Source organism: Rhinolophus sinicus, linkage group LG06 (genome assembly GCF_036562045.2).
Source record: "Rhinolophus sinicus isolate RSC01 linkage group LG06, ASM3656204v1, whole genome shotgun sequence".
NCBI lineage: Eukaryota > Metazoa > Chordata > Mammalia > Chiroptera > Rhinolophidae > Rhinolophus > Rhinolophus sinicus.
Window position 1 is genome coordinate 14,623,885 of NC_133756.1, and position 22,233 is coordinate 14,646,117.

Genomic DNA, 22,233 nt, shown 5'->3' on the forward strand with positions numbered 1-22,233 from the left:
AATGAAGAAATGGTCCAGAAGCTGAAGGGGTATATGAGGTTGAAGGAAGGTTTTGTTGTTGTTGTTGTTTTTAATGGAGGTATAGCATGTCTCCAAGATGATTATAATGCTTGTTGGGAAGGAAGCTTGAGGCAATAGATAGCCGAGTCAATGCTGGGGTGTTATCTCTGAGATAAGAGAGAATGGGATCCAGTGGACAAGAGGAGGGGCTGGCCTTAGGAGCAAGGATAGATACCTTAATGCTGATAAGAGGGAGGGGCATGAGGGAGTTGGTGGATTTGATAAAGGGAGAGTTCTTGTCTGAGTGCTTCTCTTTTCTCAGCGAAATAAGAAGCAGGATATACAGCAGGAGGGGAAAGGAGTTGTTGGAGATTTGAGGAGAAAGAGAGATGAAATAATGGTCTAGATGTCTAGAGAATGAGAGAGATGACCAGGGAAGTGTAGGAGGATTGCTGGGCAGCAGGAAGAGCTGACTTGAGGTCACTGGACATGAGTTTAAAGTTAAACCAGTCAGCCCTGGCTGTGTAGTTTTGTCCAGCCTCATTCGGCTTCTGTAGCAAGGTTCAGAAGAGGAGCAAAGTTGGATTTAAACAGGTTGGAGTTTTGCCAACCAAGTATAATGGAAGGATACAGGAGCAAGGGGCTGTGGCTGTTTTCAAGGGAGAGATGCTAATGACGAACTGTGGAATCTAAACTCGATAAGAAAGTAAATGAGAACAGGGGTGGGGTAAAGGGACATTGAATAGTGTTTCAAGTCAATGGATTACAGTTTCCAGCATGACCAAAAACTTGTTGAAATCGTGCTACTAGAAGTACATAGAAAGGGATGATTGGAGTATAGGATGCTTGAAATTGAGACTGGGGAGAGGCTACAGTTACTGCTAATGACAAGGGAATTACTAAGGGGGAGGTGGCTGAGAGAGGGCAGAGGACTAGATCTTTGACAGTTAGCTGGACCGAGAAGCCAGGGCACTAGAATAATCATCTACCTGAACATTGAAATCACCAAGAGTTTTGGCAGGATTAGTTGAGTGACCTCGGGCAAGTTATTTGGCTTGGTAGCTGAGTGCTCATCTCCTGAAAGGGATAATCACGGTCCCTACATCATTGGGTTGTTGTAGGGATTAAATGAAATAAATTTATCTCAAATGCTTAGTACAATACCTGCCACATAGTAAGCACTCAATAAAACAACACATTTTAAAGTTAAGAACAAATTTTATATTTATGCAAGTAGTAAGAATATTCTCCTGCCTTTGAGACAGTTTCTCACTACTTCTTTTTGTTATAATTTTGAAAGTTTGCAAATACCCCAGAGAGATGGAGAGAAGAGTAGTAGTATTAGTATAGTTTATTTTTTTTTACTAATTTGTTAACTAGTTAAGAACTCATTTAACATCTTACAGAATATTTACCTGCATTTCTTTTATCAGTTTTGTTTTTTGTTATTTCTTCCTAATAGAAGCACAAATAAAGGAGGTTGAAGAAATGCTGTATCAAGAAGGCTTGTCTGAAGTAGCTCTGAGAAGCCCCAGTGAACAGATTGCATACTTACTGGTGGAGAGAAGTAAACTCTTGAGGAAACTGGAACTTGGGGACTCAAACCCAGACTCACACAGATGTATGAGCAGTAACATACAGAAAGAATTTCCCCAGGTATTTCAAAATTAACTCGACAAATGAGTAAGAGGCAGGCCAGTTTTCAAATGCGTTTGTTCACTTAATCATTCATTCACTCAAATATCAGGAAGCCAGTTTTAATAGTGCTTAAGAACACATGCTTTGGGTTTGGATGGTCTTCTTCTGTTCTTAAAACCATTTAGTGATTTTTCAGACCGTCTATAGCAATCACTTGTTAGCAGTATGTCCTTGAATAAGTTAGTGAACTTTTGTGAGCCTCGATTTCCTCCTCTGTAAAATCTGGGCTCAACTCAACTACTCCACAAGATGATCATGAAAATGAAATAACTTAATGTATAAAATGCTAGAATAGCACCTCACACATTAATTAGCATTATTATTATTTATTGAGAACTTACAGTGTTTCAGGCTTTGTGCTAGTGGATGTAGAAACAAAGTCAAATTAAGTGATCTGGACTTGGAAGTAACTTACAAGCTAATGAAGAAAAGAAAGAAACCAGTGGTTATAGTTCAATGTGGAAAGTTCTGTTATAAAGGAAGGCATAGAAGCTAGGAAAACTCCAGGGAGAGGCTGAGTCAGACAGAATGGGTAGAAGAGGCTTCCAGAGGAGGTAATTTTGAGTAGTATTTTGCAAGTTGAATAGGTGTTATCTAGATGAAGACACTGCATTCCTGGCAGAAAAAAAACAGTGTATAATCATACTGGTTCGTGTGAGTGAATGCCGAGAAAAGTGGCTGGGGATATTTCAGGAACCATATCATGGTTAGACTGATATGCTAAGCTAAAGAGTTTGGACTCGGCACCCAGCAATGGTCCTGGACCATTAGAGGAATAAAAATATTTTGAATGTACAAATGATTATTATAGAAGGTCTGAAGAGTCACTAAATGATTTTAAGAGCAGAATAAGATAATCTGATTTGTGTGTTAGAAAAATCACTCTGGCTACAGCAGAGAGGGGTGGATTGGATAGGGGCCAAATTAGAAGCAGGGATTTCAGGGGAAGTTATATAATAATTGATTAAAGAATGAGAACCCAAAACAAGGCTCGGTGTAAATAGAGAAGAGAAGAGGAACTGCAGAGTTATGAAGGAGATGGAATCTATCAAACAAATGGGACATGGTGGGAGTGAAGCCTTGGATGACTCTAAGGCTAGCTACCCCGTCACTGTTAGGTCACAGTTTTCCCACTAACAACAGAAAGAATTAAAGCATACTCCAAAGATTTTTTTGTTATTATGAAATGTAACTTGTAGAAATTTCATTGCCTTCCTACTTACATTTTGCATAAGCTAATGTAGAATTAACCTGTGTATAAAGTAGATGAGAGAATTATTCCAACCAAAATGGGGCCACATATGATAACTTGGAAGCCCAAGGAATTTTGCAAGCCTTAATATACAGAGGGTGCCAAAAACATGTATACACAGTTTAAGAAAGGAAAGAACCGTATTAAAATTATGATAGTCAACATACACCGATACCAAGAGATGAGTACAAGTCATGTTTGACTTCTGCAATTACAGGAGGTGCTCGAAGTGGTTACTGTCTGCATAATTTTAGTATAGTTTTTCCCTTTCTTAAAATTTGTGTAGATTTTTTGGCACCCTTTGTATATACTAATTACATTTTACTTCATATTTTATTTTTTGGTTTTCTACCAACACAATCATATAGTAAAAAAAGATTGAAGCAGTATAAAATTGAATGAAAATGAGTTGTCTTCTAACCCCAAATCCTCAGTTCCACACTCATAAGCTACCACTGCCAACAATTCTTTATTCTTCCAGAAAATTTCCATCCATTTAAAATACAAATTATATTCCATTATGCATAGTTTTCACTTTCTGTACTAGTGCATATAGATTTGCCTTAGTTTTTTGCAACTTATTTGTTCTGTTGAATGGATGTATCAATATTTTACCATGTTATTGTTGCATGGCAGAGGAGGAAGACATGACATTTCATGCTAAGAACAATCAAAGATTTAAAAGAACATTTTATTGTGCACTATAATGTATATGCAGAAAAAGGGTAAAACTTAAAAAGTACAGTTTAACAAATAGTTATAGAGCAAATACCCATGTAACCAGTGGTCCTGTCAAGAATACAACGTTGCCGACTCCTTAGAAACTTCCTTTGTACACCTTTCTGGTCACAACCTCCTTTCTCCCTACAAATACGTATCCATCCCTAAAATACTTAGTACTTTAGTTTTGCCTATTTTTGGACATTATATACAAGGAATCAATTTGGGGAATTGCTTTTTTGTAAAACATTATGGGGTTTTTTTTTTCAATTTATTTTTTATTGAGGTATAGTTAGGATACCACATTATATTAGTTTCAGGTATACAATATAATGATTAGCTATCTGTATATATTGTGAAATGATCCCCACATTAAGTCTAGTTAGTATCCATCACCACACATAGTTACATAAATTTTTCTCTTGATGAGAACTTTTAAAAGCTACTCTCTTAGCAACTTTCAAATATGTAGTATAGTCTTATTAGCTATAGTCGCCACATTGTGCGACTGTCTTAAAATATTGATGTGATCTGTGATCATGGAGTATCTGTCCATTTATTTTTTACTGTATATAAGTAAAGTTTTATAATTTCCTCAGAAAATCTTGCACATTTTTTTGTTACATTTATTTCTAGGTACTTCATATTTTTCTATGCAGAATTTAATTTTCTAATTATCTGCTGCTGGTATTTAAAAGTTTAATTATGTTTTATATATTGACCTTATTTCTAGCAATCTTCCTAAAATCTTTCATTCATTTTAATAATTTATTTGAAGATTTAAAATTTTTTCTTCCTGCACAATCATATTACCTGAGAATAATGATATTTTATTTCTTCCTTTCCAGCTCTTACTCCTTTTCATTCTTTTTCATGCCTTACTATACTAGCTAGAATCTCTAGTATTATCTTGAATAGCAGACATACTTGTCTTATTGATATCGGAGAGAAAGCATTCAGCAATTCACTATTAAGTATATGATATTTTTAGAAGGCTTTTCTTTTTAATGACACCCTTTATCAGATTAAGAAAGTTCTGTTTTATTCCTACTTTGCTGAGAGTATTTATTAGGAATCATTGTTGAGTTTTATAAAATGTTTCTTCTATAGCCATTAAGATGATGAAATAATTTAGAATTTTAATCTGTTATGGTGAGAATTTCATTGATTAATTTTTCTGTTAAATCAATTTTGCATTCCTGGGATAAATCCAACTTGTTTATGGTTATGCTTTCTAAATATTACTAAATTAAGTTTGATAAAATTTTAAGGTTTTTATATCTATGTTTATGAGTCAGATGTCCTGTGATTTATCTTTTTGTATTATCTTTGTCAGATTTTAATATCAAGGTTTGTAGAACCAGTGTTAGCCAACCTTTTTCATTATTGCCCCCTAACAAGACATTTTAGATAATTTTTCCTAATCACTCTCCCATGAAATTTTAATACTACAGATATAATGTATTTCTATCTACTGTAGGCATATCTGTGCTTTGAACATAAAAAGAGTAAGATTTTTTAGCTCCCCTACAAATGAGTTTTTGCTCCCTTGGGTGTGATCTTGTTTCATTGAGAATGCACGGTCTAGCCTCAAAAATGGATTGGACTGTGCTCCCTTTTTCAGGTGGTTATTTTTTTCTATTTAAATGACATTTTTATTCATGAAGGCTGATTGATGTAAGTTTCATTTGTCTCTTAATGTTCATTTAGGAGAAATTTGAACAGAGAGAACATCACCAGCCTCTGCAAACAGAACATCAGAAACATCAAGAACCTGTCCAGCAATCCAAAAAGAATCTGAATGTGGTAAAAAAAAAAAATTATAATCCTTTACTTAATAATAGTAGCTAATTGCAAGTTAGTTTTTACCTTGGAAGTATTTTGTTTGAATATATTAAAATGTATAGATTCACACTGTAAAAATTATCAAATTGTACATAAAAATATTATAAATGTATCACAAAAATTGGGGAAGAAGAAAAATCAATTACTCATTTAATGCAATAGCTGATTTTTATTGAATGTATAAAAGTTAATCAATGTGTATGACATCCTTTGAAAAACCACCTTGGGACAGTACATAGTTCTTTCCAGATATGTTTAGAGCTCCTCTTTGGGGGAGTCCTTTAAAATGTAAAGCACATTATTTTAAATATAATCAATTCTCATGGAATTTAATTTTTTTTAATTATTATTGGGGAAGGGGAACAGGACTTTATTGGGGAACAGTGTGCACTTCCAGGCCTTTTTTCCAAGTCAAGTTGTTGTCCTTTCAATCTTAGTTGTGGAGGGTACCGTTCAGCTTCAAGTTGTTGTCCTTTCAGTCTTAGTTGTGGAGGGCACAGCTCAGCTCCAGGTCCAGTTGCCGTTTTCTAGTTGCAAGGGGCACAGCCCACCATCCCTTGTGGGACTCGAGGAATTGAACTGGCAACCTTGTGGTTGAGAGCCCACTGGCCCATGTGGGAATTGAAACGGCAGCCTTCGGAGTTAGGAGCATGGAGCTCTAACCGCCTGAGCCACTGGGCCGGCCCCCTGGAATTTAATTTTTTGATCTGGGGAAATGTTATTAAGAGCTAAATCCCGTGAAAAAAGTGTATACTGGGAATTTAACCAGTACACACTTCCTTTAACCCAAGAGAAGGAAAAAAATATATATGGGTGAAACTGTATATCATAGTATTATTTTCAATAGCAAAAATTGGAAACCACCAAATATTTAACTGATTATATAAATTATGTTTTGCCCACTCTTGAACATTATACAGCTCTTAAAAATTATCTTTACAAAATCTGTATATCAATGTGGAAAATGTTTCTCATATAATGTTAAATGAAAAAGGACAGGTACTTGGACATAGATTGTGATTATGACTATGTAAAAAATGTATGTGAATAAAAAATACTGCAAGGAAATATACCAATATGCTAAAGTGGTTTTGTTATATAGATGGTAATTTGCTTGTTTTCTTATATTTTAGAAAAATTTGTATAATGATTATATTTATATAAAATTAACACATATTTTGGATATCAAAAGCAAAATATAATTGAGACTGAATTTCTTCCTTGGCTTTTAAAATGCTTTAAAAATAATTGCGGAAAAGGAGCCCTAAGCATGATTTGAACCTGGTTAAATGTGTTTATACCTTGAAATTAAATGAAATACTTCACGTGAAAACATTTTACAAACTGTAGTTAATGTTCCATATAAATGAGGAATTTTTTTTTCTTTTTTGCCAGATGATACTCATTTTCATGATTAAATTTTTATTTTTTAATAATCATGTAACCATAACCTTTTAGATATGTTAGGTTGAACCACATGAAATTACATGTTTATAGGTCAAAAATAATCAAATATCACCAATTTTATATGGTTCAACCTAATAAAATAAATGCATATAAATGAAATATTCTGTTTGCTAGCGTTCTTTATTGGCTTTCAAACACAGGAAATAGTGCAATGTCATAAGAGTACATTTACTTTTTGTTTTATTACTAACAACAGTTTTATTTTAGTCCTATAATGAAGACCTGGAACAAAATAAAACATCACAAAACTGCCTAGAGAGAGATGCAGAACAAATAGCAGAGAGGTTAGGGAAGGCCCATGAAGAGATCCAAAGACTCATGGATGAACTGCAAGGGAAGGAGAAAGAACAGAGTAAATTAGGTAAGCTGTGGTTACAGAGGAACGTTTCTGATCACGTTTTAAGTGTAATGATGTTTTCTTAGGGTGCAGCATGAGTACATTGAGAAAATAATCTTTTAAGATAAACACATAAAAGTCTGATAAGCAGCCTCATTTTCTTCAGTGTCCAGAAATTTTTACTGAAGCATAAGCATAACATACCCACCCCAAGTGCACAACTCCTAAGTGTGCACCACTGAACAGGAAACTCCCAGCACCCCAGAAGTCCCCATCATCCCTTCTCCTTATGTCTATACCCTCTCTCCTCCCCAGAAGTAACCAGTATCCTGACTTTCAACACAGTTTCTGAGTTTTGACTACAGGCGGTACGTATTCTTTAGTGTGTTTCTTTTGTCCAACCTTATGTTTGTGAGATTCACTTATGCTACTGACTGTAGCAGCTGTTAGTTCAGTTTTGCTATTTGTAGAGTATTCCATTGATTAAACATACTATATTTTATTTATCCTTTATACTGTTGATAAACAGTTATGTTGTTTCCAGTTGTGGTCTATTGTGAGTAGTGCTGCTGTGGATATGCTTGTACACATTTCTGACTGTGATAGACCTAAGGGTAGAATTATTGGATCAAAGGGTTCTGACTATATTCTCCTTTGGTAGATTACTGCCATACTGTCTTCCAAATTGTTGTATTAATTGACGCTCTGCTCAGTTGCATGTGAGATTTTGTTTGCTCCACATTCTTTGTCAATACTTGATACTTTCAGTCTTACTAACTTTACCTTTTCTGGTGAATGTGTAGTAGAATTTAACTGTGGCTTTTATATGCATTTCCCTGATAGCTAATGAAGTTGAAAACCCTTTTATATGTTTGTTGTTTTTGCTCATTTGGAGATGCTACTTTGTGAAGTTTCTGCTCAAGTCTCATGTATAATTTTCTATTGGTTTGTATGTTTATGTTTCATTAATTTACAGGAGTTCTTTATATATTCTGGATATGAGCCTTTTGTTGGTTATAAATGTGATGTTGGAGTTTTTTACCATATAGAAATTCTAATATTTATCAAGTCAGGTTTAATAGAGTTATTCTTTACGGCTTCTGGGTTTTCTACATTACTATATCATTATTGAAAATATTGACCCCTGGTGTGTTGTGGTGTTTTTTTTTAGTGCTTTTATGGTTTCATTGTTTATATTTCAATCTTTGCTTTATCTATAATTTATTTAAGCATAAAGTTTAACAATTTTTAATTATCCCCTTTCTATGTTTATAATTTGCAATGATTAAAGAAATTAGACTGATTCTTTTCAAATGCAGAATATAGGTTACTCTAAGGTCGACATCTAAAAATGTTATATGTATAAAATAATAATGATTCTGCCAGATTGATTGTGAAATTAAAAACAACAAATATCAGAAGGCTTGAGAGTTTGTTAAGAATGCATTTTAAACAGTGAACACAAACTTTTCAGAAATTGGAATCGTCCTATACCCTAACTGAGTTGGTGGGTACACAATTGTATATATTTGTCAAAATTCGTCAAACTATATACTTAAAAGGGTGCATTTTACTGTATGCAAATTATACCTCAATAAACCCAATTTTAAAAAAAAGTAATTTGGTTATGTAAGTATAATAGAAAGCAGTTTTTGCTGCTTACAATACAGAAGGTGAAAGGAAAACCAGGACACCCATTACTCAGTTACATTTGGACACAATAAAACACAATCCCATGGCATGCTGTTCGGTCAGCAGTTGGTTGATCTGGTAGATCCTAAGCTATTAACTGAAAGCTATCTCCACACTGAGGAAACTGGGGGACTGTTGGGAAGCTGAATTAGCAAGTCCTTTTAAATTATCATGTGCAATATCAAGGTGTGCCCTATGTGTAACTCCTTGAGTCATCAATTTATAGCCATAATTTTTTTCTAGGTATATATTTTCATGACGTTGTTTCCCAGGTATTAGCCTATTTCTTTACACCAACTGACTCTTTTAAATGAAGGCCTTTATTTCAGTTTATTCTGTGGTTTTCTCTCATTCATATCCAAAAACTTGGACGGGATTGAAAAATTTTGAAAAAAAAATAAAACTTTTTCAAGAATAACAAATAATTCATGTTAAATATTTAAAGTATTCTTCAAAAAATAAATTGCAAGAAGAATATGAATTTTTAAAGATTTTAAGGATTTATTAATCAAATATAATGTGTGGCCTTTACTGGATTTTGATTTAAACAAATTTTTAACATTTATGAAACAATTGGAAATTTGAATATTTACTGTATACCTAAAGAATTCTTATATATTCTTTTATATTATTATAAAAAGACAGGCCAATTTAAAAATTAGTAAACTATTTGAGTAGACATTTCTTCGAAGAAGATATATGAATAGCCAACAAGCACATAAAAGATGCTCAACATCATTAGTCTTTAGGGGAGTGCAAATTAAAACTACAATGAGATTCCACTTCAGACCCACTACAATGGCTATAATAAAAAGACAATGACAAGTGTTGGCAAGGAATGGGAGAAATTGGAACCATCACAAGTAGCTGATGGGAATGGAAAATGGTGAAGACACTTTGGAAAACAATTTCACAAAGATATTAAATGTAAAATTATCGTGTGACCCAGCAGTTCCACTCCTAAGTATCTACCCAGGAGAAATGAAAACATATGTCCCCCAAAGACTTGTATGCGAATGTTCAAAGCACTATTATTTACAATAGCCAAAAGGCAGAAGCGATTCAAATGTTTATCAATTGGTGAAAGGTTAAACAGAATATGGTATATCCATTCTGTGGAGGAAATAACATAGAAGACTTGATACTGCTATCCTTAGAAAATCCTTGCTTAGTGTCTGGGAACTTGGATTTTGGAAAGGTTCACACCACACCCACATTATAATAGTGGCTGACTGTGCCTAAGCTCTGTGTACAAACAATGTGGGTTAGCTGAAAAGCCACTTTCCTTCTGAGAGCCTGGAATTTTGGTTATGTCCTAGGCAGAAGACAGTATGTATGTGACCAGCCCCCAGTAAATACCTTGGGCATTGACTCTATAATGAACTTCCCTGGTAGACAACATTTCACACATATTGTCAATTTGTTGCTGGAGAAATTAGGGACATCCTGTGTGAGAAGACTCTTGGAAGCTTGTGCCTTATTTCCTCTGGACTTTGCCCCATGCACCTTTTCTGTGTGATTAAGAATGAATGATCTCTTATATGATTCATGTTAGTATCCTACACCTGGGAGATTCCTCATCCTCAACTCCAATGCCCCATGTGTTTTCCCTAGACCATTCTGACATCCTCATACAATTCTTGAATAGTACCAAAAGCTAGTTCCTGAAATTTTGCTACTTTGATATTTCTGGCAACTAATGACAAAATTTTAAATATTGTTAATTGCAGGAATTAATTCTAAGTATTTCTGGGTGTAATTTCTTTTTACTAAACTGGTAGTACCGTGCTTAAAAACTTTTAACTGTTCCTCTTGTTTATAGTGGTCCAAACTTTCCAGCATAGAATCTGGTTAGGGAAACGGGAAGATTACAAGAAAGATTATGAGGTCAGATAATCAGAGATAAGGATAAATTTAGGGTACAGTAGAAACATTGAGAGAGGAGTCTGGAAAAGCTTCCTGGAGGAGGTGGCATTTATGTAGAAACTCAAAGGACAGCCATCAGAAGCTTTTCCAAAAAAGAAAAAAGTCATTTGAAACTTGATTATTACACTAATCATTTGTTCCTTATTGAAATATTTTGTTTCTTTTTCTTTTAGATTCTACTCTTGAGAAGGCTCAACTAGAAATTGAAGAATTGAGAGAAAATTTGACAAAGCTGAAAGAAAATGGTGAGTCAATTTTAGCAGATAGACTAATTTAATAACAATACATTAAACAATAATATAACATTGAATGATGTTTTTATAATAATATTATTGAATAATTATAATAATAGTGCTACTACTGCTATTATTATTATTATTATTATTTCAACTATTACTATTATTACCACTTGTTGCTTACTAAGCAAGGACACTGCCAGGCACTTTACATACATTATCTCTAATCACAACAACTCCAAGTAGTGAGTGTTATTATTCCAATTTCAGAGAGAAAGAAACTGAATCATGGCAAAGGTTAAATGAATTAGCCAATAGCTACATTAAGTATTAGAGCTAGTATTTGAACACATGTATGTCTGACTCCAAAACCTGTGGTCAACACACATAATACATATTTTACTGGGACAACTGAAATCAACCCACCTTATAATGCATTTAGCAACACCTCACATATATCTGTTCACTGGGAGGACAGTAGACTTGTAATCAGTGATGAATTAGTTAATCTGGTCTAGCTTGACTGTAAAAATGCTATGAGCTATAAATAATATAATGAAATTTGAGTGTTGTAATGGTAGCAATTACAAAAATTTAAAACATGTTTACTGATTTTAAATAATTTTAAAACTAGATTTAATGATATAAAATATATTTAAAATAGGAAATACATATTTGTTTATCGTCCCCATTCATTTACAGTAGGGCTCCTAAAACCTTTGCCACTTCCTAAGTGATGAGAAGGATAAAGGCATCTTTGTTATGTTAATGAGGACTTTTGGAAAGCCCCCAGGTAGCCAAAGGATGGAAACTGGTTATCAGGGGAGCCAACCGAGTGTGTGATTAAAGGGTTGGAACTTTAGGTCCTCTCGCCTCTTCTGCGACTCCTCCACTCCTCTTCCCAACCCCAAACCTTACCCTCATCTCCTGAAAAGGGAGAAGGGCTGGAGATTGAGTTCAGTCACCAATGGCCAATGATTTAGTCAATTGTGCCTATGCAGTGAAGCCTCACAAAAACCCAAAAGGAAAGGGTCTGGAGAGCTCCGAGGTTGGTGTGGAGCTTTGGGGAAAGTAGCGCAGGAAGGGCATGGAAGTTCCACACTCCTTCCCCATATCTTGCCCTTATGCATCTCTTCCATCTGAGTGTTCCTGAGGTATATCCTTTTAAAATAAACCAGTAATCTAATAAGTAAAATGTTTCTTCTCTGAGTTCTGTGAACTGCTCTAACAAATTAATCAAACTCAAGGAGGGGGCATGGGAACTTCTGATTTATAACCAATTAGTCAGAAACACAGGTTACATCTTAGGCTTGGCAATTGGCATCTGAAGTGGAGGGACAGTCTTGTGGGACTGAGCCCTTAATCTATGGAACCTGATGCCATTTCTGGGGGGCTAGTGTCAGAATTGAGTTGAACTATACAACACCCAGCTGGTGTCTGAGAATTGCTTGGATATGTGGGGGTAAATCTAAACACATTGTAAATGTTAACCTTCCTTTTCAAAAATACATGAATACAATTATGAAATGAACACTGCTTCCTTAGTAATTGATAGAGCAAGTAAACAAAATCAGTAAGGATATAGAAGACCTAATAACACTACCAACCAACGTGACCTAATTGATAATTACAGAAAACTCCACCAGAATATTACGTTCTTTCCACTATAGATGTAACATTCACACAGAGAGACCATCCTGGGGCATAAAGCAAATTTCTGCAGAAGAACTGAAATACAAATTATGTTCTCTGACTGTAACACAATTAAACTAAAAAGGAGTAACAGAGGTATGTTTAGAATATCTCCAAATAATTGGAAAATTAAACAAGATACTTCTAAATTGCCATTTTTTTCAGAGAAAAAAAAAGGAGATATTAGAAAATATTTTCTATGAAGTAACTTGAATGAAAATGAAAAAAACAACATCGATATTTGTGGGATGCAACTAAGTCAGTGCTTAGACGGAATTTTATACCATTCAGTGCTTATATAAGAAATCAATAAAGGGCTCAAAAGAACCTAAGCTTCTACCTTAAAATCCCAGAATGAAAGCAAATTAAACCCAAAGCAAGCCAAAAAAAAGGAGATACTTTAAAAAGTTGAAGTCAATAAAATTAAAAACAATCGCTTCTCGGCCTTTTGGCTAAGATCAAGTGTAAAATTAAAAACAGAACCACAATAAAGTAAATTGGTGGAAACTAAGAACCGGTTCTTTGGAAGGATCAATAACATTGGTAAACTTCCAACTAGATTGTTCATGAAAAAATTAGAGAAGATTCAAATTGCCAATATAAGAAATGACAGAGAACATTTCCACATATCAAAAAGGTAATAAGGGAATGTTTTGAACAACTGTATTTACAATAAATTTGATGACACAAACTACCAAACCTCACTCAAGGAGAAATCGATAACCCTAAATCTACCAAAGAAATTGAATTCGAAGTTAAAAATCTTTCCACAAAGAAAACTCTGGGCTCAGATGGCTTCACTGGTGAATTCTAACAAACTTAAGGAATAAATAATACTGGTTTTACATAAATTCTTCCAGAAAATTGAAGAAGAGAGACTACTTTTCCCACGTTTTAAGTGGTCAGCAGTAACTTGATAACAAAACTAGACATAAATATTACATTATCCCTAACGACCATAGGAAAACTTGCAAAAGTACAGAGTAAGGGGTAACTTGTTGGATAATAAAATTAAATTGTGTTTATCTACAATAGAGTGACTGCACAATGGATACCTGCATCCATTAGTAAGAATGACATAGATCTATGTGCACTGACATGATTAGATGTCTGTGATATATTATCAAGTGAAAAATGCAAGCTGTAGAGTAATATATGTGGTATAATGTCGTTTTGGTTTTTATTTTTGTAGAGTATGTGTGTGTACCCACAGAACTGCTATGAGGGGGCACACAGTAGTATAACAGTAAAGTGAAGACACTGGAATAATTTGTATAAGTTATAAATAGCTGCTGCCTTGAGTCTTCCAAGTGTTCCCCACCTGCCCCACCTGCCCCAGCTCCTTCCAGCCCCTTGTCTTCCCAGCCACTAAAGGGATAATACTTGGCACAGCAGGGTATTCTCTAGAACTTTGCTCCAGAGCTTCATTCTTATAGATGAGGGTCCATGCTCTACCAATTATTAAATATTTTTTAATACAACCCTTGTCTGTATGTTATATGCACATAAAATTAAAAAAAAAAAACATTTTTAAAGAATATTTACCAAACATTAACAATATTATTTTGGGTTAGGGTAGTGGATAGGGTTGGATGAAAGTGTCCACTTTGAACCTAACTGTATAGCTTGATTTTTTTTAACAAAAATTCTATAATATTTCATTTGTGATCAGTAAAACAATACTGATTTTTGTGACCTATTTAAAATAGTCCATTGTTTCACTGTATTTTTAAGATTTGTGAAAATTAAAAATACTGGTAACATCCAGTATGGAGAAATGGACAGTGTCATTGTTTCATTTAACGTCATTTTGTAATAACATTGATAAGGGAAAAAGAAATTGATTCCAGCCTCGCTGTCTGTGTGGAGTTGGCATGTTCTCCCCACGTCTGCGTGAGTTTTCTCCAGTATCCTTCCACAACCCAAAGATGTACACTGAGGCAAACTTGTGTATCTAAATTGTCCCAATCGGAGTGAGCATGGGCTTGTGAATGATTTATTTTCTTTTTGGTGTGTTCTCAGCATTTTTCAAATTTAAAAAAATTACATACTAAGGAGGAAAAAAGAGTGTGGTAAGAGAGAAAAAAAATGAAAAAAGAAAAAATGAATACAAGTTCAATACAAACCAGGCAATGAAGAAGGAAAACAAAGAGACTTTAAAGCAGCAAAAGAAAAATAAGAGAAACAGAAGTGAAAAATGGCTAAAAAAGAACCAGCCACAAATTCAGGAAAGTTACAGGCAGCAAGTTTGTGTTACTGAAACTTTGATGAGTGCCAGGAAGAACCCATCTTAACATGAAGTGCTAAGCCGACAGTGGACTACCATTTCCATGGCAGTGGTGCTGCACACAGAATGATGGCTTTGATGAATTAACTTGATTTAACTTGGAAAATATGTCCATTCACTGCTCTTAGCTCACTACTTCAGTCATCTATGGGGGCCCTGCTGTTAAAGAGTGGAAGAGAAGTATTTATGAGTGTGTGAGGTGTGTAAGAGAGACAGGACTACGGGGAAGCCAGGAAGATCATTTTCCGTCATTTAACTTTTAGAAGGTAGGCTCGAAAAAGTCCAATTCATTACTCCTGGCAAGAGCAATAAAAAACATTCTGTTCTGCTTTGTTAGGTTGGTAGAATATTCTAGGGCTGGACAGTCTAGTGGCTCTCTTGTGCAGAGAATCACATATGCAGAGACCTGACAAGAAGGGTAGGAAATAGTACTTTCTTAGTTTGTAGAGTTAGTGCTCCCAATTAAAACTTAGATCCAGTTGAGTAGACTGTGTTTTTCTTTCTGTTTTAGATTCAATTGACCTAAAGAAAGCAAAAGAACACAATCAGAGACTAGATGAGGAAATTCTGGCTTTAAGAAATCGGGTTCGATCACTTGACTCAGAAAAAAAAGTGCTTGGAGAAGTGGTAAGTTGTTTGATTTGGTCTGTTCTTAGATTTTATTTAAATGTGCATGGAATGACAATCAGCAGTAGAGCCACATAGATATACATCACCTGTTGGTCATTGGCGAGGACTGATACCGGTGGCTCTAGCATCCCAGGAAGATGGCATTCTTTGAGGTGGATGCATCCCATCAGTATTCATGTTTTATACATCTTAACTATGCTAAATAGTAATCTTATTACTATTGTGTTAGTTTAGGATCTTTTTAATAAGGATTTAGATAGTAGTTTATACTTAGTACACTTACCAAATAGAAGTTATTACTCTATTGTGTTGGATAAGTATGAGATTATTAATAGTATACCCTTAGTTGTGTTATATTTTTGAACCATTTTTCCGTATTGATTTTTAATATATACTTCCAAGTTCTGGATATGTTACATAGCTCTTCAATTTTAGTATATATTCATTTCACAGTCATGTCTCTAGTGTCTGTAACACAATGCCTGGCATATACCAAATGCTCAAGAAATTTTGTTGCAAGAATGAATAAATACCCATAGGATGGCTATGATCAAAACAGCAAAAAAATAACAAATGTTGATGAAGATGTGGAGAAATTGGAACCCTTGTGCATTATTGGTGAGAATGTAAAACAGAACATTATGCTAAGTGAAATAAGTCAGACGGAGAAAGACAAATACCATATGATCTCACTTATATGTGGAATCTAAAGAATAGAATAAATGAACAAACTAATCAGAAACAGTATCAGAGATACAGAGAAAAAACTGAGAGTTGCTAGATGGGAATGGGGTGGGGATGAGGCAGAAAGTGAGAGGATTAGAAAGCTCAGTCGGTAACCACAAAATTGCCATGGGGATACAAAAGACAGTTTGGGGAATATAATCAATAATGTAAAGATTTTGTAGGGTATCTGAAGGACACTTGTCTTATTAGGGAGACCACTTCATGGGCGGTGTAGATGCCTGACCACTGCAGTGTACACCTGAAGCTGAAGCTGAATAATAATGAATGTCACTATAATTTAATATATATACGTGTGTGTGTGTCTGTGTGTATATATATGGTCACAGGATGTGGAGTACAGCATAAGGAATAGTCAGTGGAAATGTAACAGCTATATAACTATGTCAGAGGGGTAGTAGATTGAGGAAGGGGGGTTATTACTTTGTGAGGGATACAAATGTCTAACTATTACTTTGTTTAGTACACCTGAAATTTAAAAAAAAAAAAAAACACAAAACGGGACAGCCACTGTGAAAAACAGTATGGCAGTTTCTTTAAAAAGTAAACAGAGAATTGCCATATAATCCAGCAATTCTGCTTCTGGGTATATACACAAAAGAACTGAAAGCAGGGACTTTAACAGATATTTGTACACTTATGTTCATATCAGTGTTATACATAATAGCCAAAGGTTGAAGCAACCCAAGTATCTATTGACAGATGAATGGATAAACAAAATGTGGTATATATGTAAAATGGGATATTATTCATCCTTAAAAAGGAAGGGAATCCCGACATATGCTACAACATGGATGAACCTTGAAGATATTATGCTCATTGAAATAAGCAAGTCCCAAAAAGACAAATAGTGTATGATTCCACTTATATGAGGTACCTAGAGTAGTCAAAATAGAGTGGTGGTAGCTAGGGGCTGGGGGGAAGGCCAGAATGAGGAGTTATTGTTTACTGGGTGTAGTTTCAGTTTTGCAAAATGAAAAGAATTCTGGAGATGGACGGTGGTGATGGTTGCACAATAATGTGAGTATGTTTAATGCTGTATACTTAAAAATGGTTAACATGGTTAAAATTTTGTGCTATGTATATTTTATCATAATTTAAAACTGCAGTGATAAGAAAGAATGAATAAGACTGTTCAAGTTGTCTTTGTAAATTTATGTATCTAATACTGATAGGTATTTATATGTTTAATGTATATGTACACGTATATATACATGCAAGATAAATTTCAGAACGTATATCGCAAACAGTATTACTTCTGAAAATGGCAAAGGGAGTGTGGGGGAAGGTTTTGTAGAGGAAAATATCACTTTTACTCTATATACCTATGTCTTGTTTGAATTTTTTACATGAAGAATGTATTCATGTATTAGTTCTATATTTTAAAAACAAAGCCACTTACTCCCTTCCAACTTTTGGATTTTAGGTTGAAAGGCTTAAAGGAGACATTCGTGAATCTCAAGAGAATAAGCAACTTGGAAACCACTCCCCTGGGAAAACTGTGGGTGCTGAACAAAAAATACAGGTATTTTAAAGTTCAGTTTTTTCTGATTTCTAATATTAAGGGAGTCACATTTTTACAGAGCAATTGGTGCTTATCATTTGCTGCTATCTTCTTATTGCCTGCCTTTTTTTATTGCTCAGCCAGTGGAGGAAGAAATTGGGGTACAGAGGATGTGTTTCTGTTCACTTCTGTCACACAGGGAACAATAACATGAAGAATATGATGGATTGTTTCTTTAAAGAAAAAAAGAACTTACAAAGATGCAACCAATATGGGTATTTTTAATCATCAAAATGGATTTGATTTATAGAATCAACCAATGGTGGGGGGGTGGGTAGCCGGAACCACACTGAACGAAGTAAAATATCATATATAACTAATATATTAGGCTCCACTGTGTACGGTGTCTAGTCTTTTCAGCATGATCAGTCTCTGAAGTGGTGGGCAAAGTGATTAAACACGAGACAAACTGAAGCGAGAGACGATGTGTTTTAGGTAAGACTGTTTTCAGACATTCAGGCCAAGGAGTGGGGCTGCTTTGGGGAGGACTTTCCTCTAACATAACTGAGATGGGTGATATCCCTTGTTTCTGAGGGCTCTCATTCACCAGAGCTTCCCCCCACCCCCACCACCAGGGGGAATAATAGCGTTTGTTATGTACAAGCAACAGGCATTTTTATTGTATGAAGAGTTAACACCAATCAGCAAGGACAAGGTAAACCAGCCAAGGAGCAAATGGGCAAAGGATATGCACAGCAATATGAGCGCCCAATAAACATATTTTTAAAGCTTTAAACCTCATTGTCAATCAATGTTTTTATTGTAACTCCCTAGGCCCTATATCCCAGACCTCTTAGGTATCAGTGAAAATATAGACCCAGGATTTCCTGGCTCCTCAGCCAAGGGGCTAGTATCCTTCCTGTTTTTCAAAACCCCCTTGTAGGCAAATAATACATTTTTGTGGGAAGGGGGGGAAACATTGAGGGAGCGAAGAGAGAAGGAATTTCCAGGTAGGACTTAGGTAATGTTTACCAAAATTATTTCCAAAGAGCCCATTTGCTCTAATTTAAAGGGTACATTTGGCACACTTGTCAAAAATCATGTGACCATATATGCAAAGGTTTATTTCGGGGCTCGGTATCCTGTTCCATTTGTCTGTATGTCTTTATGCCAGTACCACACTGTTTTAACTACTGTAGCTTTGTAGTAAGTTTTAAAATCAGGAGAACAGAGTCCTCCAGCTTTGTTTTTCTTTTTTTAAGATAATTTTGCCTATTTGGCATTCCTTGGGATTCCACATGAATCATGTCATGGGTTTTTCTATTTCTGCAAAAAAGTGTTATTGGGATTTTTATAGGGATTGCATAGAATCTCTAAATCACTTTGGGTAGTATTGACATCTTAACAATATTAAGTCTTTCAAGCCATGAACAAACCACGTTTTCATTTATTTATGTTTTCTTTCATTTCTTTTCGCGATATTTTATAGTTTTCACTGTACAAGTCTTTCATCTCCTTGGTTACTTCCTAAGTATTTTATTCTTTTTGATGCTACTATAAATGGAATTGTTTTTTGTAATTTCATTTTCAGCTTTTTATTGTGAGTGCATAAAAATGCAACTGATTTTTGTGTGTTGACTTTGTATTCTGCTACTTGGCTGAATTCATTTATTATTTCTCACAGTGTGGAATCTTTAAGGTTTTCTACATATAAGATCATATCATCTGCAAACAGATAATTTTACTTTTTCCTTTCCAATTTAGATGTTTTTTATTTTTTTTTTTCTTCCTTAATTGCTCTGGCTAGGACTTCCAGTACTATGTTTAGTAGAAGTGGTGAAAGCCGATATCCTTGCCTTATTCTTAATCTTAGAGGAAAACTCTTTCACCGTTGAATATGATGTTAGCTGTGGGTTTTTCATATATGGCTATTATTATGTTGAAATAGTTTCCTTCTGTTCCTACTTTGTTGAGTGTTTCTTAATCATGAAAGGGTGTTGAATTTTGTCAAGTGCTTTTTCTGCATCAAGTGAGATGATTGTGTGTTTTCTTTTCCTTCACTCTGTTAACGAGGTGTATTACATTGATTAATTTTTGTATGCTAAACCATCCTCGCATTCCAGAAATAAATCTCACTTGGTCATGGTGTACATCCTTCTAATACATTGTTGAATTTGTTTTGGTAGTATTTGGTTGAGGATTTTTGCATCGATGCTTATAAGGGGTATTGGTCTGTAGTTTTCTTTTAGTGTCTTTGTCTGGCTTTGGTATCAGGGTAATGCTGGCCTCAGAGGATGAGTTAGGAAGTATTTCTTCCCTTTCAAGTTTTGTGGAAAGTTTGAGAAGGATGGGTGTTACTTCTACTTTAAATATTTGGTAGGATGCACAAGTGAAGCCATCAGGTCACGGCTTTTCTTTGTACAAGACATTTTTGTGTTACTGATTCAATATCCTTACTAGTTCTAGGTCTATTCAAATTATCAAATCAAATAGATTCAGTCTTTGTTGGTTTTGTGTTTCTAGGAATTTGTCCATTTCTTCTAGGTTATCCAATTTGTTGATGGACAGTTGTTCAGAGTACTCTCTTATAATCCTTTATTCCTGTAGAATTAGTAAGAATGTCCCCACTTTCAATTATTATTTTAGTAATTTGAGTCTTCTCTTTTTTTTCTTAGTCATTCTAGCTTAAGGTTTGTCAATTTTGTTATCTTTCCAAAAAAACAACTTTACTGATTTTCTATATTTTTCTATTCTCTAGTTTGTTTATCTCTGCTCTAACATTTATTATTTCTTTCTGCTACCTTTGGATTTAGTTTGTTGTTCTTTTTCTAGTTTCTTAAATTATAAAGTTAGTTTGTTTATTTGAGATCTTTCTTGTTCTTTAATGTAAGCATGCATAGCTATAAATGTTCACTTTAACGCTGCTTTCATTGCTTCTTACAAGTTTGAGTGTGTTGTGCTTTCATTTTCATTTGTCTAAGTATTTCCTAATTTCTCTTGTGATTTCGTCTTCAATCTATTGGTTGTTTAAGAGTGTGTCGTTAGGTGGTTACGTTTTCTTTTCCTTGTCATCAGGACATGAAATATGTGTGGATTTCTAAAATAATAAAGCTTTACATTAACTCTTCAATTATCCTTTCACTTCATCCCACCTAAAGCCAGCTGGAATGGGCTAATGAGGAACATTGTAAATAGATGTTTCTTCTTTTTAAAGGTATTGAGAAGTAGAAGTCTTTAAAACTAGATATGGTACTCAGTGAGTAAGTAATCCACAGTAGTTAAATGACCTTTTAAAGTCACTTCCTGAGGAAAGATGACATAGCTAAATAGATTTTTGCCTTTAAAATTCTCTCTAGATCTTTTGTGAAGAAGAAAAACTTTAAGCTTCCTTGGTCATGTTTAGCAGCCTGGCAATGGTAATATTCAATAAGTATTAACTAAAGGATAATTGTCAGCAGAGGAATTAAGTGAACTAAGTGCTGTAATCAGTAGGTAAGGAGTGATAGCCCTTTCCAGAGCTGGTTTCCAGATCTTGACCTAGTGTCATGCTTTCCTTGGCCTGGATCTTTAGCTTTAAATGGGCACTGAGGTGCTGCATGCAGTCATTCCTTGTCTCTGACTACTTTTTTATCATTTTCCTACAAAAAAGAAGTAAACGAATGGAAGGAAACTAAGGTTTGAGGGCCTATAATGTTGCAATGACTTTACTGCTCGGGGTGTGACCTAATTCATTTAATGTTAACAGAAATTCTGGTAGGTAGGTATTATTCACCTTGCTTTCCAGATGAGGGAAACAAGATCACAAATTCATAAATGTGGAAGTCAAGAGTTCAAATTTCTACTGACTGAAAAAACCATGTTTTTGCCACTGTGATTTTCAAACTGTGTTATAGGGATTCTTACTGTTCCACAGATGCAAATCTGTAGTTCTTTTACCTCTACAAGAACCAGAGAAGCCTCCATTTCTGGGCACTCTGTAGATGGTTTCCCTGTAACAGTTATTTTGAAAACAAATGGGAAAGGAGAGTACTGTGACTTAAAAAGGACAAATAATTTAGAACGTACTCCCTTAAATCAAGCAGGTTCCTCAAGATATGACTGTGTTCCTTTCCAATTTCTGTATGCAGACAGATTTACCATTAAATAGACCGACCACCTTAGTGCTGCTAACATGTGTGTTCTCAGAGAAAATGCTTAACAGAG

The 22,233-nt window shown here is 34.7% G+C and overlaps 1 protein-coding gene and 1 pseudogene across 9 annotated transcripts in view; both read left to right on the top strand.

Moving 5' to 3' along the window:
• The window catches only part of CCDC30 (coiled-coil domain containing 30), an 80,095-nt gene that overhangs the window by 4,056 nt on the left and 53,806 nt on the right, over positions 1 to 22,233 (top strand). For 8 of the 9 annotated variants that reach the window (XM_074334527.1, XM_074334529.1, XM_074334528.1 and 5 more), the window contains exons 3-8: positions 1,463 to 1,656; positions 5,381 to 5,476; positions 7,190 to 7,343; positions 11,111 to 11,182; positions 15,664 to 15,779; positions 17,953 to 18,051. In XM_074334527.1, the coding sequence (XP_074190628.1) occupies positions 1,463 to 1,656; positions 5,381 to 5,476; positions 7,190 to 7,343; positions 11,111 to 11,182; positions 15,664 to 15,779; positions 17,953 to 18,051 (731 nt within the window). The remainder of the gene's footprint in view (positions 1 to 1,462; positions 1,657 to 5,380; positions 5,477 to 7,189; positions 7,344 to 11,110; positions 11,183 to 15,663; positions 15,780 to 17,952; positions 18,052 to 22,233) is intronic. The other variant, XM_074334533.1, reaches the window with a different exon arrangement.
• Positions 13,298 to 13,426, top strand: LOC141572612 (U2 spliceosomal RNA; annotated as a pseudogene).